The sequence below is a fragment of the Miniopterus natalensis genome, chromosome 17 (genome assembly GCF_054644295.1).
Source record: "Miniopterus natalensis isolate mMinNat1 chromosome 17, mMinNat1.hap1, whole genome shotgun sequence".
Classification (NCBI taxonomy): Eukaryota; Metazoa; Chordata; class Mammalia; order Chiroptera; family Miniopteridae; genus Miniopterus; species Miniopterus natalensis.
Genome location: NC_142097.1, coordinates 13,215,801 through 13,236,307, shown reverse-complemented (window position 1 = coordinate 13,236,307; position 20,507 = coordinate 13,215,801). Strand labels below are relative to the sequence as shown.

The window sequence follows — 20,507 nt, the reverse complement described above, 5'->3', positions numbered from 1 at the left end:
GCCGTTTCTCTGAAGATGAGATCCAACAGAGGCTAGGGTTCCAAAGGCAGGGTTAGAGGCAGGCGGAGACCAGCCAATACGGAACCTTGGATGCCAAACGGCAGAATAAGTTTGAAGAAACGGAGTATTCGTTTAATCTGGAAAAAAGAAGACTTGAAACAAAGTGTCTAAAAAGACTTGTTACTAGTGATGGTTCCAGAGAGGAGACTTTTAGAAAATACACGAGTAGAAACTTCAAGGAAGCCTATTGTAACCTGATAACATACATATGAGTATACATAATATAGACATGCACACACAACACCCACCTACCCCCCCCAACCCCAAAATAGAGATTTCATTAAAAAGAAAACTATAGCCCTGGCCAGTGTGGCTCAGTTGGATGATCACTGTCCCACACACCGAGAGGCTGCTGGCTCGATTCTCCGCCAGGGCACACGCCTGGGTTGTGGGCTTGGTGCCCAGTTGGGGGTGTGCAGGGGGGCAACTGATCAATGTTTCTCTCTCGTGGATGTTTCTCTCTCCCTCCCTCTCCCTATCTCTCTAAAATCGATTTTAAAACACTTTAAAAAAAAAAAAGGAAACTATAAACCCACTATGAACAACATCCTGTACTGTATCTGTAAGGAATGCAGGCATGAGCAATGTGGAAACTTTGCTAGCAGTTTGTAAACATACCTACCCTACCCCTCTCTTGTTCTGGTTATTGTTTATTTCCACCTAGAAAGTTGGTCAGAATGGTAACAGCAAAAGAGCCATAGGGGAAGAAGAAAATTAAAATAGTGACAATAGTTGGGTCACGTGACTGCTAGACCACCACGTGATATATAAGGTACCTTACATATAATATCGGTGAGAAGATACTCCTTATCGCTCAGTCATACTATTTTGGAAACAGTCCCACCTGAGATTTGTCTCCAACAAAATTTCTGACATTGAATCTATTGCACAGCCAGTACTATAAAATGTTGACTCTCCCTTTGTTTTAAACTACATTACTTTACCAATAAATCAGACACCACCACCCCCACAAAACATTGGTAGTGCTAGAAGTTACTAGGCTTATTCTTTTAAGTACTTCAAAACATTAGTCAACCTCATAGTGAGATTGTGACAACTAGAAAGGGTTCCCCTCTGTATACTGTTTGCTGTCTGAACTTTCTAAAAATAACTCGGCTAATTTTTTAAAATGTGATTTTTGTGGGTCTCAAAAATGTAGTGTGCTTTGGGAAGCAGGGAGTTAAAATCTTTCGGAAGTTAACTTGGTATCAAGAGTATGAAAAGCCTCTTGCTCTAGCTCTAAGGAAATGCTCTCCTTTTTTCCAATAGAGCTTTCCACAGAAGACAAACTCTGTGCTCGACAGAAAAGGTAAGTATGGGACAGATTTACTAGAATTTATTAACTATCAAAAAAGTTATTCATTTTTGTATGTAAGGGAAACTTTACTTGTAAATGTTAAATGGGATTCAAAGTGCTGGTCTGTTAAAATCCATAGAACAAGTCTCAAAATATGAGTTATCTGTGCCAACTGTGAGTAAATCACTGAAGCAGCATTTCCAGAAAGACTAGGGCAAAGGACAGAACAAATCACACATCGGCAGGAAAAAACCAAACAAAATATAATCAAGTGTTAATAATTCACCATAGTTACGGCTCTTAAAAACCAAAGTAACTAAACAACATGACTGTCATCTGTTTATATTTATGCTCGTTTTCAGCCTCTCTACACTGAAGTGTCCAAGTGTGCATTGATGTGGGTAGAAAATCAAAGGCTACAGGGGCTTTTACTTTAGGTTAGGACAGCCGTTTTAATATAAATTTAGATGTTATTATTTTGCTTTCACTGTCTCTACATTATAATCTTTTAAAGGAAGAACATAGGAATTGATTTGTTAAATGTTTTGGAAGTATCACGTTTTATATTTGTATCATGTATTTTGTTTGTATGCTCGTTTGTTTCTTGGGCACACTGTAGTGACTGTTTATGTGAATTCCAAAAGAGCAAAATTGGAACTTTGGGGAAGGCCAGAATTAACAGGAAGCACCCTATTGTTCTGGGAAAAGCACTGAACTTGAACTTAAAATCAGAAAACTGGGTCTCAGGCCTGGTTTTCTCCTGGTGGCTGCAGAACCTTAATCAAGTTACTTAACTTCTCTTTCCCCCTGTAACGGTGGTGTCAGTACCTACCACCTCCTATCTTAGAAAGTGGCTGGGTGAATAAACTGAGATAACATATGCAGAAAAACATTGCAGATTAAACTACCCTGCAGTTATGAATTACTCTTGTTGCACCTCTAGCAAACAATCTGGCATTACTAGTACACACAGTCTTTTCGGTACTTGAACGCACTTGACTTTCTGGATGATTGAGCATGAAATCAAATCGGATTTGGTTCAGAATCATTTCTCCAAAGGAATATAAGCCATCTTAGTGTTCTGGCTGCTTTCCCCTAGTAAGACCCCCTCTTGAGTAACACATTCCAGTGGAGAGTTTATGCTGCCAAGTAAATTAGGCTGACTGTGTACATAAACTCATATAACCTGGTTGTTATATAAAGCACACCCCAAGACATTTTTAGGCATTACAACGACTTGAAAATTACTAACAGTTGCTTTTTCTTTAGCATGGAGGCAAGAAAGTGAGAAAAATACCTAGGGAATTTGACACTATTTCCAAAAACTTCATGAGAAAGAAATTAAAGGCATGTTTCAAAGTAGCTTTTTCAGTCCCAGTGATCATTGATTTGGTTCTTGTGTCTCTGCCCATAAAAAACAACAACAACAAAAAAACATTCTGAAAGAAAGGATGCCAGTTCCAGAGGAAGTCTCTGAGGATCTGCCTTCGGTTGTTTATAGAGATGAGATTCAAATGCCTTCAGCTGAGGAAAAGTACCTGAACTCATTTCAGAGAAGAAATGTTTCTAAACACAAGTAGAGATTATAAATATTGAATAATAATATGCATATTATGGACCACCTTTTTTATTTTTGAGGATTAGAAAAGTATAAACTTCTTACTACTACGAATGGTCATGAAAGCACCACTAGACGGCATTCTAGCTGAAGACAAAACACAACTTTTGTATTAGTATGAGACGCTAATTTATTACTGCATTTAGATCTACCAACCATGTGAGGGAGTTAGAAGTTAAAGTAAACAGCTGTAACTCTAGTTGGTCTCTGCATATTTTGATCCAAATACGGTAAAGGGCAGGGCTAAAGAAGGGAGTGCCCCTATAATAAACAGGGCTCAGGACTTGTAACTGCAAATTAAAATACACTCCACTCAAGAGACCTCTGCACTTTGCACTTTGGTTAAAGTCTCATTTAGATTTAAATACCTAAACTTTTCTTAAGGAAGGAAGTTTTCTTTGACCTCCTCTCTTCTGAATTGCAGGAACCAGATAAAATTCCTTGGTAAAATGACTTCTCATCCTGTTGTTGAAGACCCCATAAAAAAGGTTGCTATCTTTGGAGGAACGCATGGGAATGAGCTAACAGGAGTATTTCTAGTTAAGCACTGGCTAGAGAATGGTGCTGAGATTCAGAGAACAGGACTGGAGGTAAAACCGTTTATCACCAACCCCAGAGCAGTGAAGAAGTGTACCAGATACGTTGACTGTGACCTGAATCGAGTTTTTGACCCCGAAAATCTTGGGTAAGACTATATATTGTGTTGTGTGCGTGCACATGTGCACGTGTATGGGTGTGAAAAGTGGTATGTGTGGGAGAGAACACACATATGTATATGTATGTGCTGTTCATGTCTGTACATATAGTCTCTACTGTGACTAGGGTCACTTTCACTTTTAATCACACTCCATTAGGATTCATTCATTTCTCTAAAAGAGCACTCGTGCTCTTTTCTAAACCTTTTTCAGCATTAGACTGTTCTTAACTGATTTTCTTTTTAAATGTATTCTATACAGACTGAAACAAGTAACAAATATTCTTATTTTTTAAATCTATCTTTAAAGAAACAGAATTAATAGTCTTTTGCATTAAACTAGTGTTTGGTCACTATGCTTGGGTGCAGATGCATTCGTTAGCTTTCTAAGTGATTCGCTGCTATGGTTTTGTGCAACTATATTTACGGTAGCGCATAAAGTTCTAGTTAAGGAAAGTGTTATGTTTTGGTTAATTGTTGTGTCATGAAAGTATCGAACCATAGCACTGTAGGTATGTTCTGACTAATTATTTTTGCCTCTGTTTACATCAGTATAGCTACTATTGTAGATATGTAGGTTTCTAAGTATTTTCTTTTTACCACTTCTTTCACTTATCTAAAAATATTTTTAAACATCTACCTGTGCCAGGTATCGTGGGACTACAAAGCTATGCGCAAAAATGGTCTCTGCCCTTAAGGAGTGGGCAGACTAGTAGCTGAGATATAAGTCGGGGACAGGAAGCACTAACACAGCACTGCTTTGTGCACTCACTTTCTCATAAAGGTTAATCTGAATTTAGAGATTTACTTAAATATAATCTTGCCACAGATCAAAAGTTGGTTACTACTTTTAGTACAGATATGCCTCACTTTATGGGATAGATTTTTTTCCAGGGCAAATTATACATTAGTCATTTTTTGTGTATCAAATCGTATTTTTACCAGCATAAATTTTAATTTCAAAAATGCTTTATCTTCACAGCTGGGGTTATGTTAACACAATGAAAATTTATCTATTCACCTAAAATAGCTATTAACTAACTCACAGTATGAGTAAGAATTTGTCAAAGAATAACTCTTCCAGGTGACAGGTTAGCTTCCCAAATAACTCTTAAATGGACGAGGGTGAGTTTTCTTGTTATGACCACACAATAGTCTGCATTTCTATGAGAACAATCTTTTAAATTAAATTCACCTTCTACTTCTTACATTTTAACACTGTTCAGAGGCTAGACATTTCTCTCTCAGGGTGGTTATGGAACTTTATGAGGTAAATTAAAAATGACTTTCTCCTCTCCTTACTTTCCCAGATTAGTGACTTTTCCTGTACTTGCCATCTCAGGATGTCACCCACCAGATCCTCTGTGAAAATCACCTTGGAACCTTCCTCCTTCCTCGCCCCTCCATGTCTATTGGGCCACTAAGTCTTCCCAATTACTCAAATATTGAATAATTGCAAATATTTTGCAAATCTAGTCTTCTCCGTTTTCACTACCTTGGTTTATTTCTTCTGTGGGCAGTAGGAGTAGCCTCCTGAAGGTGTTCCATGTAGCCTCCATGCAGCAACATGCAGATCTTCTCATGTCTCTCCCCTGCTGAAAAGTCTTAAAGATCTCTTATCCAGAATAGGTTTAAGTAACTTAGTTTGGCTGACACACCCATTAGGATCTTCCCCTGCCTCTTCCTTCAGCTTTCCCCTCTGGGACCCTCCCTTAGCACCTGGACTCCAGGCACAAGAACTAAAAGTGTCCACTGTCTTCTAAGACGTCAAACCTTGATGCTGAGCAACTGGGTGGCTAGTGGTTTGCTCATATGCGGGAGAATTAGAAGCAGATCAGTTGGGAGTGGGAGGATCTAATGGAGTTGTTTCATGAGTTAACTTAATTTTTTTTCCTTTTTATTGAACTTATTGGGGTGACACTGGTTAACAAAATTGTGCAGGTTTCAGGTGCACAATTCCACAACACATCACTTGTACACTGTATATATCCATTAGGAACTATGTTTATGTTCATAGAATAAATGAATGACAGCCATATAAATGAAATAAAAGAAACGTAAAGACAGTGGCTTAACCAGATAAAGGTTTCTTTTTCACAAATAATAAGTCCAGAGATGCAGAGGCTCGGTAATATCATCAATGCCACAGGTTCCTTCTATCTGCCCACTGCACCATCCTTAGCATGCAGCTTTTGTCCCCAGATTTTTTGCTCCCTGGCCAAAAAACAGCTGCTCCATCTTCTTGATTATATTCCAAGCAGGAATTACCCAGGTGCAAACTGTAGGTCCCTTGAGGATACTAGCAAAAAATAGTCAGGAAATAGAAATGCATAGCTGGAATTACAGAGAAATGGTTGAATGGTTTAATGAGGGAAAATAAGTTTAAATCATCATCATGTACAGTAAGAAAAAAATGTATCCTAACCATTGCCAGAAGAGGGAAGGGGACCGGTAGAGACTCATTCCAGAATTCAATAAAAACTATTAATCTTTATCCTAGAAAAAAAACAAAACACATATTTGCAAAAGTTTTGCATTTTCTCAGGGTTTACAGACTTGTCTATAAAGTTAATCAGATAATGTGAACATCATCCAAACTTAACTATTTTTATGCACTGAATTAGCTAGAGGGCAAAAAAAAATTGCATTTGATTATCTAACCCCATAATAGCCCAGTGCACATAGCCCAGTACTAAAAAGCTGTTGATTAAATCAGCACGTAAATTTTATTTGAGGTTGAAGTCAAATGGTAAATTCTTTTTGAAATGTCTTTCCTTTGACAGCCACATAAATGAAATATTATTTGCAAGCATGCCAAGACAACATTACATAGAATCAAATGAAAAAATTGTAATTTTTCATTTGTAAAGTTTTCTAATAAGGTTCTGCTTCCCTCGCAGGTTTTTCATGTTAAAGGTTTGGCAACTGGTTCCTTATGTACTGTGTTCTTATTGTATATTTGTGTTATATTGGCCACAGATATTTTTAATGTTTTTCTTTTTGCTAATAACAGCAAAACAATGTCAGAGGATTTGCCATATGAAGTGAGAAGGGCTCAAGAAATAAATCATTTATTTGGTCCAAAAGACAGTGAAGATTCCTATGACGTTATTTTTGACCTTCACAATACTACTTCCAACATGGGGTGCACCCTTATTCTTGAAGATTCCAGGAATGACTTTTTAATTCAGATGTTTCATTATATTAAGGTAATGTCAATGTTATTAATTTATAAGTTAGCATAAGACCTGTACTTTTAAGTCAATTAAGGAAACAAAACAATGAGAAAAGTGTCAGGATAGAGGGTCTGAGAGAGGGGAAAGCGGGAGGAGCACCAGGATGGAGGCTGTGGTGACAAGCAGGGGAAAAATGACAGGAAATCAGTCAAATAACAAATAGTAAAATAATAAAACATTTATAGAGTCTTGTGTCTACAAAATTATAAATCTTTTACCCAGACAGCTACCAAAATTATAGCCTATTTGGTGAAATTAATACCAAATTTTAAAATGGTGTGGTTGAAGTGGTTCAATTACAGTTTTAGGAAGCTCAAGAAATAGTAATTTAATGTTGACTATAGACCAATGATAAAAAATATTGACTCTCTTTAGTCCTGCCCTTCTCTCCATTTGATTCAGATACCCCAGCACACATCTGATCTTTCAGTACTTCATATAGCTAATCTTTTTTTTTTTAATCCTCACCTGAGGACATTTTTTTCCATTGCTTTTTCAGAGAGAGTGAAAGGGAGGGAGAGAGAGAGAAATATCAATGTGAGAGACATCGATTGGTTGCCTCCGGCACGCACCCCCAACCAGCGCTGGGAATCAAGCCTGCAACCGAGGTACATGCACCCTTGGCCAGAATCGAACCCAGGACCCTTCAGTCCGTGGGCTGATGCTCTAACCACTTAGCCAAACCGGCCAGGGCTAGCTAATCATTTTCAGGCTCAGAAATCTACAGGATGAAAAATACAGCAATCCAGTACATATAGCTAGAGAAGATTTGCTAGAAAATAACAACCAAGCAAAAACACAAATAATGATCTGCATGCTTGTTATTGTATAATAAATATCCTTCCTTCCTTCCAGAGAGCTAGTATGATTTAATGGAAAGAGTGTGACCCATGTAGCCAGGAGAACCTGGGTTCAAATCCTGACTTTCTCATTTGCTAACCTTGGACAAGATACTCAACTCCCAAAACCTTGCTCTCCTCGTTTTATAAAGTTGACATAGTAACATTTACTTATATGGCTGTTAAAAACCTTAAGTGCGACAAAGTATTGAAAGCATTTAGTTTAATACCTAGCAGACAGTAATGATTAACTATTATTTTTGTTTCCTTTGAGTTTTTGACAAAATAACTAGATAGTTGAGGTAGGAGATCATAATCTAGCTTAGTCTTCGTTGCTCATTGAAGGAAAGCGGAAAGCTTTGGTTGCAAGGCCTGGGGCAGCACAGCTGACATTGTTACCCACACTGAGAGGCCCATCTTGAATTCTCATTCACATAAGTGGAGGTAGGAGGAGTTACCCAACATCTGCAGGGACCCGGACCACAGGGGTAGAAGCAGAATTCTTTAAGAGGGTTAATTCATGTCCCAGGTGGTACAAGGTGAGATTTCATCATGCTACTCAGAATGGCATGCAATTTAAAACTTATAAATTGTTTATTTCTGGAATTTTTCCACTTAATACTTTCAGACTGCAGCTGACTCTATGGGAAACAAACTGGAAAGTGAAACTGCGGATGGTGGGCTACAGTACTTTTACAACAAAAATATTAAAACCTAAAATCATAGCTTCTATTAGAAACTACAGTCCTTTAAACTATAGTGAAACTTCATATTGCAATCTGTTATATGTATTAATTTATTGCCCTTTTCTCATGTGGTGCCCAAATAAATACTAATTGATAACAACAACAACAAAAAAGAGCAGTACTAAGCTAAATAGTAAGTGCAACCCCTGCTGATAAAAGAAGTAACCAAATCCATTCAGAAGGAAAATGTATTTCATATTCTTCAATCATGGTTCTTGAGAATTTAATGTACATTTTACCCAGGAGGCTATGTATAATTCAGTTTATATATAGTTTATTCATATGATTTCAAAGCTTTAATAACAACATTGGATTTTAGAGTGTGTTTCATAAAGCTGTCTTACTCATCTTAGTTGATAGAGTAAAACATATTGAAGGCATTATTGACTCTCGAGCAGCAAAGAGAACAAAGCATATGGTCTTGACATAATGAGAAAGATGTTTTCAATTAATTTCAGACTTCTTTGGCTCCATTACCCTGCTACGTTTATCTTATTGAGCATCCTTCCCTCAAATATGCAACCACTCGTTCTATAGCCAAGTATCCTGTTGGTAAGTCATGTTTCCCATTGTCACAACCAAACAAAATATGTCCTAGATGAAACTCTGAGAAAATTATTTTTAAGAATATTTATAGCTACCTCACTCATCACTGTGGCTTATAATTGTCAAGTAACAAGCAAACTAACTCCTGGTAGGCTCAAACTATATAAAGTTTCCTCAATCTCATTGAGCAGCTTCCTGCATTCCATGAGAGAAACAATGCACTGAGGGAACCTGAATCTTTTAAAATGTACAATAAACATGCCTGCCTTTTGCTCCAAGGAAGACATCATCCCTATCTTTCAATACTGTTCACTATACCGACACTCTTGAAAAATAATTTGGAACCAAGGCAGTCAGTGGCTTGCTGGCAAGATATGCAGAAACACAAAAGATCCATGGAAAATCCTCTTTCAACATCCCACTTAGCCCCTTCTCTGCACCAGTCTCCCATACACTATTATCCATTCACTTGTTTGCCCTATTAGTTACTGGGCTGTGAACTCACCTTTACTTTCTGGAACCTTTAACATGCAAGCATGCACCCTCATACTCCCTCTCACACAGACAGTCTCTTCTCTCTCTATACCCTTCTCTTTCCTAAGTGACCTATTAACGTCATTGTTGGCAGACTACACTATAATCATTAAAATTGCTGTCACAAATCCAAATGTTTTTTGTTAGATTACAGATGGTTTCACCAAGAGCAAGTTAATTTAAAAACAAGTTGTCAAACAATGTAAGCAAATTTAAAATTATTTTGCTCACTCAATTATTGACACTTTTGGTGTATAATCAAGGGATCGATTGGAACAAGCTAAATATCCAAGTCTAAGTAATTATTTGAAACAAACCAAATGCTTAACGATAAGGGATAGAGATCCTGTTTCTCTGTGACACCAAATAAAACATATGATTTCCAAACTTTGAAAGAACAATCTTGATCGATGATGTTTGTGGGGCAGTGCTGCTCTTAGCTAGAATACGTATCTACTGATATGTTTGACAGTGTTTTCTTTTCAGTATGTATATGTCTGCCCCTTTTACTATATTATGATTAAAAATTTTTGATAATATTGAATGAAATATAAAGAAAAAACAGACCCCAAGATCTTGCAACTCTAACACAACTCTGATTTTCTCATGTTCTCTTCCAGTCTTCATGCATAAGCTATACATATAGCTTATGCATGTAAATGTTCTGCTTATTTTTTGCCCAACATTATGTCTCAAATATTTTTCATGATGCTAAATGGTCTAACTTTTTACCAAATTTAAGTGATGGGATTCTAGATCTTGATATATTTAAACACTTAATTTTATAATATATCCTAATACTTAATAAATGTGACTGTTGCTGGTTCTGTACCTAGGTATAGAAGTTGGTCCCCAGCCTCAAGGGGTTCTGAGAGCTGATATTTTGGATCAAATGAGAAAAATGATTAAACATGCTCTTGATTTTATACATAATTTCAATGAGGGTAAGTACTAGGCGGGAATTGTTACCTTGTTAGCCTGTGTGTGTGTGTGTTGTGCAAATATATCAGAAAAGAGATGAACACACATGGTAACTTCACCACTAAACACTGAAATAGCAGTTGCAGCCTAGGTCAGATTTGCCATGCTCTGGATATTAGGTGCTTTTAAAAAGTTCCTCCACTCCAGCCATTCCTCCAGAACCAAAATAGACACATTCAGGAAAAGCTGCTACCAGTTAAAGTTCTCCAGTTAAAGTCCTCATTTCCCTGCCAGTCTCCATTTCAAAAAGACAAAGATACAGTAGGAAATCTAGATGTCCAATAAACATATGAAAAGATGTCCAATATCACTAGTAATTAGAGAAATGCAAATTAAGTTGAGAAACCATTTTCTCTGAGTAGCATAGGAAAATATTAAAATCTGATGTCATTGCATTGGTAAAGGGGTGGGAAAGGGGACAGTAAAGACATGGCAGAGAATACTTTTACAGTGCCCGCTTTTGAAAATGCACAAACCCTATGACCCAGCAATTCCACATCTCAAAAAAGCAAAAACACATGCACACCCATTGTGTCGTATGCAAGGGTGGTTCCCACAGCATTGTTTGTGACGACAAAATAACAGAAACAACTTGAATATCCATCCGCTGGTAAACGGTTAAACTAACATGGAAAGAGCTTCAAAATACAGTTAATTAAAGAAAGGAAGTTGCAGGCCAAAACATGCAGTATACCAATTTCCTCAAAATAATAATAATAATAATAATAATAAATACTTGCTAGAATACATATACATACATATGTTAGTGTACAGGAAAAGTCCTAGAAGAAAACACACCAAACTGATAAGAGCAATTATTGAGAAGGGGAGGGAAAAAACAGGTTAAATTTGTTTTAATTGTTTTCAAGAAGAATTATGTATTCATGTATTGCATGTAATTAAGAAATAATTAATTGGTAGATATATGGAATTCTATGTACTGTCTGCTCATTTTATTCAGTAAATCTAAAACTGCAGCAAAAAATAAAGTCTATTATTTAAAAAATAAGTTTACTTTCAATTTTTTAAAATTATAATAAAAGTAAAATAAAATAAAAAACAGCCTACGTAGATAATTCCACAGGCTGAATTTAAATTGTTGAGAAATGGGTCATCAAAGTGACAAAGCTGGTGAGTAGTTCAGTGTCCGTGGGATGTATAATTATACCTTACTGCAGTCACAGGAATCTTTGTGCTTGTGAATCCTTGACTCCAAAGTAATAAAGACAAAATCAGCTGTCACCACGATACTGTCTTATGGGCCTGGTACTGGGAAGGTCACCACTTATTCACAAGAAAACCTTCAAATAGTAAGTGTGGGACTACAACATGTTAAAAAATGGTGCACCAGAGTAGAAAGCCACAAACCTGAGTGGAAAAACGGTTTTCAAATCATACTCCATAGATTCCTCCCACGGTGGGTGGGGATCTAGTAGTTGTCCTGGTAGCTTCAGGACAGCCAACACTCCCCACCTTTAACCAGAGCAGCTCTTCTATCTGTTCTATTGCTCTTCCATGTAACATTTCTTTCAAGCAAAGGATTCTGTAATTTGAACATTTCAAACCATTATTAATTTAGACCATCCAGCTTGGTGGTTTTTTACCTAACATGGAAAGAGCACCATTACCCAAAGAATGCTGATGATAACCACCTAGAGAAAAGTCTCTGGAGATGTGAAGAAGAGCTCCATCCTTGGCTCTGTGCTACTCAAAAGTATCATCAGTGACTTGGCTGAGGAAATAAGCGACATGCTTTTACATAAGTGATAGGCGGCAGGAAGCCTGCAGGAAAACAGCGTCTCAGGAGGTGGATCCAGAAAGTCCTGACAATCTTTAGCAATTGTCTAAATCAACTATTTTAGGTTAAGCACATCAGGAACAAAGTTTTGCTTTTATGTTTTAAAAAATCCCCAAATGAAGGAGGTGATGGTCTCTTTTCTGCCTTGGATAAACAACACTTGGAGAACTGTGAATAAATTCTGAGTCCACACTTCAGGAGGAACATCTATAAAGTAGGGGTTAGTCAAGGAGAGAGTTGAGAATGTTGCTGAGTTTGAAAGCCATGATGAGAGTAATCCCTCACATGCATATAGAACTTCAGTTTACAAAGCGCTTTCACATACAGCCTCAGGGATGTGCCACATATGAGTGGTGATTGATAGAACTAAGAATACTTAGACTGGCCAAAAGAAGGCTTAAGGGTGATTTTATTTTATTTTTTTAATATGTTTTTATTGACTTCAGAGAGAGGAAGGGGAAGGGAGAGAGAAAAACATCAATGATGAGAGTCATTGATCGGCTGCCTCTTGCCCGCCCCCTACTGGGGATTGAGCCTGAAACCTGGGCTTGTGCCCTGATCCGGAATCGAACCATGACCTCCTGGTTCATGGGTCGACACTCAACCACTGAGCCACGCCAGCCAGGCAAGGGGAGTTTTATTTTAGAGTTTCAGAAGTATTATATTGGAAAGCAATTAGACACGTTTTCTGTGACTCGGGGCAGAATAGAATTGGTGGGGCCAAGTTAACTAGAGACAGAAATTTCCAATTAACAAAGCTAACCAACAGTGGAATGGACCACACTTTGTGAGGCTGTTCAAGCAGGAGTAAGATGACCACTGGGCCAGAGAGATATAGAGACTACTCAAGCATTGATGAAGTCAGGCATTCAAGGCTCCTTCCAATTCTGAGATTCTAAGTAGCAAAAACATACTCCTTTGTGTCCTATCACTTTTTCCTTTCCTCCCAGTGGAGCTTCTGGTTTAAAAAGATCACATCTGATAAGTTTCCATCTTCACTTTGGCAGGTTTGGTAGATTATAAAAATGGCCACAAATTCTTTCCTGCCCTGCATCCATGTCTTTGCAATGTGATGTTTTAAATCCTTCTACCAAGAGATGAAGTCTATTTCTCTACCCCTTGGATTTGTCTTGGCCACGTGACTTGTTTTGTGTCACAGAAGAGGCTTGAGAAGGACTTGCACCTTGGAGCTTGCTCTCTTGTTGCCCTTGGGAACCCTGTACTGCCATTAGGTGAATCAGTCTACCCATTTCTTCTGGATAATGGGAAGCTACGAGGCGGAGGACTCTGACACACTAGCCAGTAGCCCTGCGGCTCCAGCTAACAGCCTGTCAAATACCAGACACGAGAGTAAGGCCATCTTAGATCATCTAGCCTCCAGCTGACCTGCCAGCTCACCACACGTGCACGAGCAAGCCACTTAGAAATCAGCCAAGCCAGCCTAAACCAGAGGACCTGCCCAACCAGCCCACAGCATCATGAGACACATTAAAGGGCCATGGCTCTATGCCACTAAGTTGTAGGTCAGTGTTATGCAGCCAAATCTAACTGATATGGAAGTGACCACAGGATATCCGCCTTCCAACCCTGGCTGTACTTTCTGCTGTAAGGTCAAAGGAAGGATTCCCTTTGAGTTGCAGCCATGGCACACTACGGGCCCTACATTTAATGAAAGTTCATCCTGTTTGCTCAGAGATTACCTGGTATGCATGTAAACTACTCCTTTTTCAAGTTTCTGGGCATTGGGTTGCTCATGTTGCTGCAGCTTTGGAAGTTAGACTCCACTGTTGGCAGACTGCCTGCCTCCCGAGGTCTGTCCAAGTGCTTAGTGTGCTTAGTTCAGAGAAGGGGCATGACGCTAGCCCGCTGGAAGTCTCCAGAGGATCTGCAACCATAGAACGTCAGAGCCGGACGGGGGCTCCGAGACTGGCTGATTCAAACCTTTGTTTGACAGGTAACGAAGTTAAGCCTCTTGCTCAGGCTCACACAGCTAGGAGAGTAGAGGCCCGGGGTCCTGACTCCCAGCCCCAGGCTCTTTTTCTCTCACACTGGCTTCTTAAGTTCTCTTTTCTTCCGCTGCCCATCGGTGTCCTCGTGAACAGTGTGTTGACAGAAACAATTCAAGAACGTGGTCTTGTGGCTTAGTGTCATTTACGAACATCCTTAACTGAAACCCTGCGCTCCCCCATGAAGGTCTTCCTTGACCTCCTTATAGTCGCCATTCCGTCCACAACTGTGTCTTCGCTTTTGGGTGGCTGTCCTTCCCTGACAGTGTGAACTTCCTTTTTCCAGCTGCTACTCATACATTCTGTTTGTGCCACAGGAAAAGAATTTCCTCCTTGTGCCATTGAGGTCTATAAAATAATGGAGAAAGTTGATTATCCCAGGAATGAAAATGGAGAAGTTGCTGCTGTTATCCACCCTAATCTGCAGGTAACATCTGCTGTTTCTTTAGTCCGTACAGCACCTCATGTTCGCCGGCTCACTCGTCGTATTCCCCAGCACGCTGTGGCCTAGGCAAGGTGTGCCCCGTGCTGGCTCTAGGATATGCCGTTGAACGTGGTCTGTACTCTTGCGGCAGTCGTGGTCTACATATACTAACGTCTAAAGGCTAGTTTAAAAAGGAGGATAACCAGATGCTGTAGGAGATTAATGAGGCAGGGAGAGGTGCTCAGATGAGGGCTCTCAGGGAAGGTAAAATTCTGCCCAAGGGCAATAGGTAGGAATTTTTATATTTCTTCTAACATAAGAAAGCAGAGGCTCGGAAGTTAGATCCCTCCCATAGGCATAGAGTGCCAGTGGCAGATCCAGAGCTGATGTTCTCTGTGGTTCACCGTACTGCTGCTACCCCTGTGGTCACCACTGAGAGAGTGAGAGCAAAACAGTCCAAGCCTCTTTCTTTGAAATGTTTCCTGACTCTCCTCAGGTCCCTCATATCCGCTGCTTCTCTGGTTCGATCCATAATGGCATAGCGAAAGAGGGAGAAAAGGCCCTTGGGAGAATGTAGGAGGTTTGAATCTGGAAAAGGCAAAGGTAAAAGCAGGAGGAGCAGATTCCAAAGAGCGAAAACGTCTGTTCCCACTGAGAGTACCCTGCACGCCCTCAGGCCTCAGAGACGGAAGAGACCTGGTGGATAACCTCATCGGGGCTCTCAGCCCTGCTGCACGTTGCTAGGGAGCCTTTTTCAAAAGAACAATGCCAGGACCCCATGTGAGACAATCTGATGCTGGGCCTGGGTGACCAGTGTGGAAAACCACTGATCCAGCTCAAGCTCCAATTAAAGACCCTAATAATAGTCCTCCAGACTTAAAACTGAATAAAGTAGCTGCCCCAAAATACAGACTAGTGAGGCAAATCCTGCTTGCATCTTGGTGGATCCAGGTGGAAACCTGAAGGAGGAGCTTTAGGCTATGTTTGAAAAGAAAGATTGGGGGTGGGGAGAGGAAGGCACTACAGGAAACAAAAACAGCAAGAGCAACCAACAGAGCCAAGGTGATGACATCATAACCGGCTGCAACGCAGGATTTTTTTAAGTTTTACGTTCCTCGAAGATCCTTGAGGAGCACAGAAGTCATCCTGGGGAGGTGGAGAAGTGAGACTAATGAGATCAGTAAGGAACAAGGTTCATGGTAGGTCTTGAGTCAGAAAGGGTGGTTTTGATTTGATAGACAATAAGGAATGGCTCAGTATTCTTCAGGAGGGATCGATTGGTTAATTATTTCAATAAGTAATTGAAATGTTTCAGGCCAAGCCTCTCCTGGGCCCTGGGATTCAAGATAGACAAAGTCCCTCATGGAGCAACACATAAACTAGATCATCTCAAATTGTAATAAGTGCTATAACAATTAAACAAAGCAACAGAGTGAAGGTTAACAAAGGGTTCCTATTCAACGGAGTTGTCAGAAAATGCCATCTCAGAGTCAAAGGCATTAAAGCTGGAGCCTGGGAGATGGAAAGTTAGCCATGTTGAGAACAAGTGCAAAGGCCCTGAGGCTGAAAGGAACTTGAAGTGTTTGAGGAAGACCAGTGTCAACAGAGAAAATGGAATGAACAGAAAAGACAACAGACCCTGGAGCCAGAGACACAGGCAGGGACCTGGTCATGCATTCAGATTTTGTTCTAAGAATGATGGTTCTTAATCAGGGATGTTCACTGGAATTACCTAGGGAATGTCCCCCCAAATATCTGGAGCCCATCCAAAAAGCACTAAAACAGTGCTTCTCGAACTCAGTCCATGGGAGAATCACTTGAGGAGCTTTTAAAATCCTGATCCCTAGGTCCCCAGAGATCCTGGTTTAATCCATCAAAGTGGAGACAGGAAATCAGCAAGGTTCACCAGCTGATTTTCCTGTGGCTCAGATTTGGGTAGCACTGCACTACATTAGAGCCTCTGCAGGTGGGGCTAGGCAGGGGTGTGTTAGAGAAGTCCCTTTAGTAATTCTGGGGCATGTCTCTAACTGAAAACCACTGGTCCAGAGCAGTAGTTCTCAGCCATGCTGTCCTGTAGAATCACCTGGGGCTTTTTTAAAAAGTAAAGAAAAACAGTGAACTATAAATGAATAGCATGAGGACTGGGGAAAGCTCGTTATAGAAGTATGTGTCTTGATTACATGGGTATGTGGTTATATGACCCTATGCCGTGCACTTGTCAAAACTTATGGAACTATTACCGGTGAGACAATCAGACCTCGGTTCTTGTCCTCTTGAAGGAAAGATTTCAATCAAGAGACAAAACACAGCAAAGCAAGCAAGAATTTATTGGCCACAGCAAAAACACACTTAAGACAGTGAAACCAGGAAGGGCTTAGGATAGAAAAAGCAGTAGGAGAGCCTAGGCTGGGCTGCTCTGGCTCCCTGGGAAGTCAGAGAAAAGGGGGCCTTGGAGACAGGTTCAGAGGGTTAGCCCGGGGCAAGCTGCCACTGCCCATTGCTTCCCTGGTTGCAAGTCTTATGGGGTCCCTTAGAAGGAAGAAGGGGAGAAGGGAATGGTGTGGGCAGGCTCCCCAGAGGGAGAGCACATGCTGGGTTCTCTGTGTTGAGGGTTTTTATCTCTCTCTTGCAGGCAGGAATCTTAGGGGAGGCCTCAGGGGAGGGTCTCAATAAAATATTCATCAGTTTTCCAGGTGTACTCTTCAGGGTCGTGGTCTCCACTGATTGGTTGGTGCCAGGGCAGGGGGTCCTTAGTCAATGCAGCTGGTCCTGAGGCAGCCACTGCAATACTTTGGTTTTGCTGCTTTTCTGGGCCTGGAGCTGAAATACAGCTGAGGCCTAGATGTTATCTTTAAGGAGGAAAAGATGGGGAAGGGTCTAAACCTCAGGACCAGTGACATGCTAGGGGAGAAAGGTTACGCAGGGGGCCAGATTCTTGTTTTCCCAGTTTGCCCCTTGTTGGGCTTTCTGCCCTGGTGAATTTCTGTACCTGGCCCATCGTCCTTGCTCTGCTCACGTCTATCTGTCTATAACAGAACTATACACAAAAATGAATGCACTTTTCTGTATTTAATTTTTTTTAAATGATTCCTGAGCCCCACTCTTGAGACTTGATTTGCTGTATCTGAGATGGGGCCAGTTCCTTTACTCCTCTGTATTTTTGAAACATCCCAGGTAATAACAACGTGCAACTGGGACTGAGGAAATTGCTATAAGGCAGCACTTCTCAAACTTTAATGTCATGCACATGAATCTCCAGGGATTTGTTAACGTGAAGATCTTGACTTAGGAGGTCTGAGTGGGGAATGGAATTCTGCTTTTCTTTTTTTTCCTTTTTTTTTTAAATTTTATTTTTGTTTGAAATATTACAGATGTCCCTTTTTCTCCCCAATGTCCCATTCCACCCTGTCCCATCCCTCTCCCCAGTGAATTCTGCTTTTCTAATGGCTGCTCAGTGCTGCTGCTGCTGGGAAATGTTCGATATGCAAACTCTTGGCCCCTACCCCAGACCTGTGGGATCAGAATCTGCATTTTAACAAAATTCCTGCATGATTCTCAATCATATCAAAGTTTGGGAAGATCTGCTCTCAGCCTTCCTGTGGTGTGACAACATTGGTGTTTGAGAGCTCAAAGTTCCAAATTGCTGGCATAGGACCGCTCAAAAAACTCATTATCATAATGCAGGGACACGTATGAAAAACACCCACCTTGTCTTGGACTCCTCCCAGCCCGCCCCACCTCCTCTCACCAGTCCCCATCAGGAGAGATCTCCTCGTATGCAGGCACAGCATTACTCATTGCTGTATCCCCGACAGCATCATGCCTTGCACACAGAAAGCTGTTAATGGATAGTTCTGCTTAACAGAGTTTAACTTCAGCCAGCAAGAGGTAGAATATACTCCAAGGGAGACAGTCATTGAGTTCTGCCTTTTAATGTTACAAATCTATTTGGCAACATTCAAGACAAACTCGGTATTGATGCAAACTAATTACATGTGTCAGTTATAAATATTAAAAGGGAAACTTAAAACTATGGCCAAATTCCTACTCAGTCTAACTTTAGTCAGATCACTAATATGCTCTCATCATATCTCTCAAGTATCTCTTTTGAAAGAATCCAGTGCTATGATGTTTTAGTTGTCTACAGCCTCACATAAAATTTTTAAAGTATGAGAGAAAGTAAATGTAATTTATGTATTTTAATTGTTTCCTGAGAGGATCAAGACTGGAAACCACTGCACCCTGGGGATCCTGTGTTTTTAACGCTTGATGGAAAGACTGTTCCATTGGGTGGAGACTGTACTGTGTACCCGGTGTTTGTAAATGAGGCCGCATATTATGAAAAGAAAGAAGCTTTTGCAAAGACGACTATACTCACACTCAGCGCAAAAAGTGTTCGCTCCTCTTTACATTAGAAAACACTTCTGGTTCACTTGTCATACAGTACCTTGAAAAACTCTACTAGTCTGTAAGCCCCCAAAGGGCAGGACTGTGCCTGAGTTAATGTGCCTTATTCAGATCCACAGCACCTGCTTCGGTGCCTTGCACATGGCGGGCATTTAGGCAAATTCTCGAATGAATTAATGAATGTCTTTTAAAGGTATCATACTGTGTACATAGCTTATTCAGAGAAGCATATTTCTTATTTCTGTATAGCTTTTTATACTTTGATAGTTTAACATTCCTAATAATTTTTAAATTCACATTTTTAATTGAAATAGATACTATATACAAAAAGTGATTAACTTGAGCATAGAGTTAAATGTTTTCAAGTAGTGTATAATGCTACTAGAAATCAATGATGCAGACTTACTCTTTTTAAATTTTTCATAGTTGAATGAATGAAATGTATTCAGTGTCCAGCCTATGAGCCTTAGCAAGAGTTGTGATATCCATGAGAGATTTCTAAATGCTCTTTTGAAGATGAAATGTGAATGAGAAATGAAGGCCGGTTGTGAAGGTGATGTTATGAATAAATAAAAAAAACTCTGAATGGTCCTTTGTCCGCAGACAGAGTCACCCGCACAAAGCATCATCCACTTGCTCTGCGCTGCCCTCAGGGGACGAGAGCCCCTTTCAGATGTCTCACATGCCCCTTGAGAAGCTAAGGCTCCTTCCCAGCTTCAGAAAGTTGAAAGAGGCACATTCCTCACAGCTGTCACTTCTTTGGGAAGCATGCACTCACCCTCATTCGAAACCAGCATTTGAGGAGGCTTTGGGTTCCCACAGCATAAGTGGCAAAGACGAAAATGGCAGAAAGCAGTGGACACGAGTGGAAAGGTGCCCAGACCCCTGTCTCTGGTTGGTAAATGCATTCTTTCAAGAAACTGTCCGTGTCCTAAATGCCCACGTCCCTCACCTCCCATGATTCTTCAAAGGTCCTCAGGCTGAAATGCTGCCTCCTTCCCGCTCCAGCCCCTGCAAGAGCCTCCCCTCTCTCCTGCCTTAGTCACAGCAGCCAAGGAAAGAGCATTTTTACCCCATGATTTGGACCCCAAGGAACCCATGGTTATGGTTTTCAATGTATTTACCAAAATCATACTAACATTATGTGGAACATATATATATAAACACATTCATTCTTCCATAGCAAGTTCCATTAAGCCAATTTCATTCCTTATGGAGCACGATCTTTAATTTTTTCAGCATTTATTTTTGGACTTTAATAAAATCATTTTCACTGGAATAAACTCTCTCCCTTCTGAATTCTTTAGTAAAACTTCAATTT

General features: G+C 40.2%; 1 protein-coding gene across 1 annotated transcript; it reads left to right on the top strand.

Annotated features, from left to right (window-relative positions):
• Window positions 1–3,290: 3,290 nt before the first annotated feature.
• Window positions 3,291–19,878, top strand: ASPA (aspartoacylase). Its single transcript, XM_016200904.2, has 6 exons — window positions 3,291–3,660; window positions 6,683–6,878; window positions 8,949–9,042; window positions 10,407–10,514; window positions 14,673–14,782; window positions 18,997–19,878. Exons 1-6 carry the CDS (start codon window positions 3,425–3,427, stop codon window positions 19,192–19,194), a joined length of 942 nt encoding a protein of 313 aa, XP_016056390.1. The 5' UTR covers window positions 3,291–3,424; the 3' UTR covers window positions 19,195–19,878.
• The last annotated feature ends 629 nt before the right edge of the window (window positions 19,879–20,507 follow it).

Bases quoted from the DNA above. Each gene is read 5' to 3' on its own strand.
- ASPA (XM_016200904.2), top strand. From the start codon at position 3,425: ATGACTTCTCATCCTGTTGTTGAAGACCCCATAAAAAAGGTTGCTATC. The intron at 3,661-6,682 runs GTAAGACTATAT...TGCTAATAACAG, and splicing joins TTTGACCCCGAAAATCTTGG to CAAAACAATGTCAGAGGATT. The intron at 14,783-18,996 runs GTAACATCTGCT...GTTTCCTGAGAG, and splicing joins TTATCCACCCTAATCTGCAG to GATCAAGACTGGAAACCACT.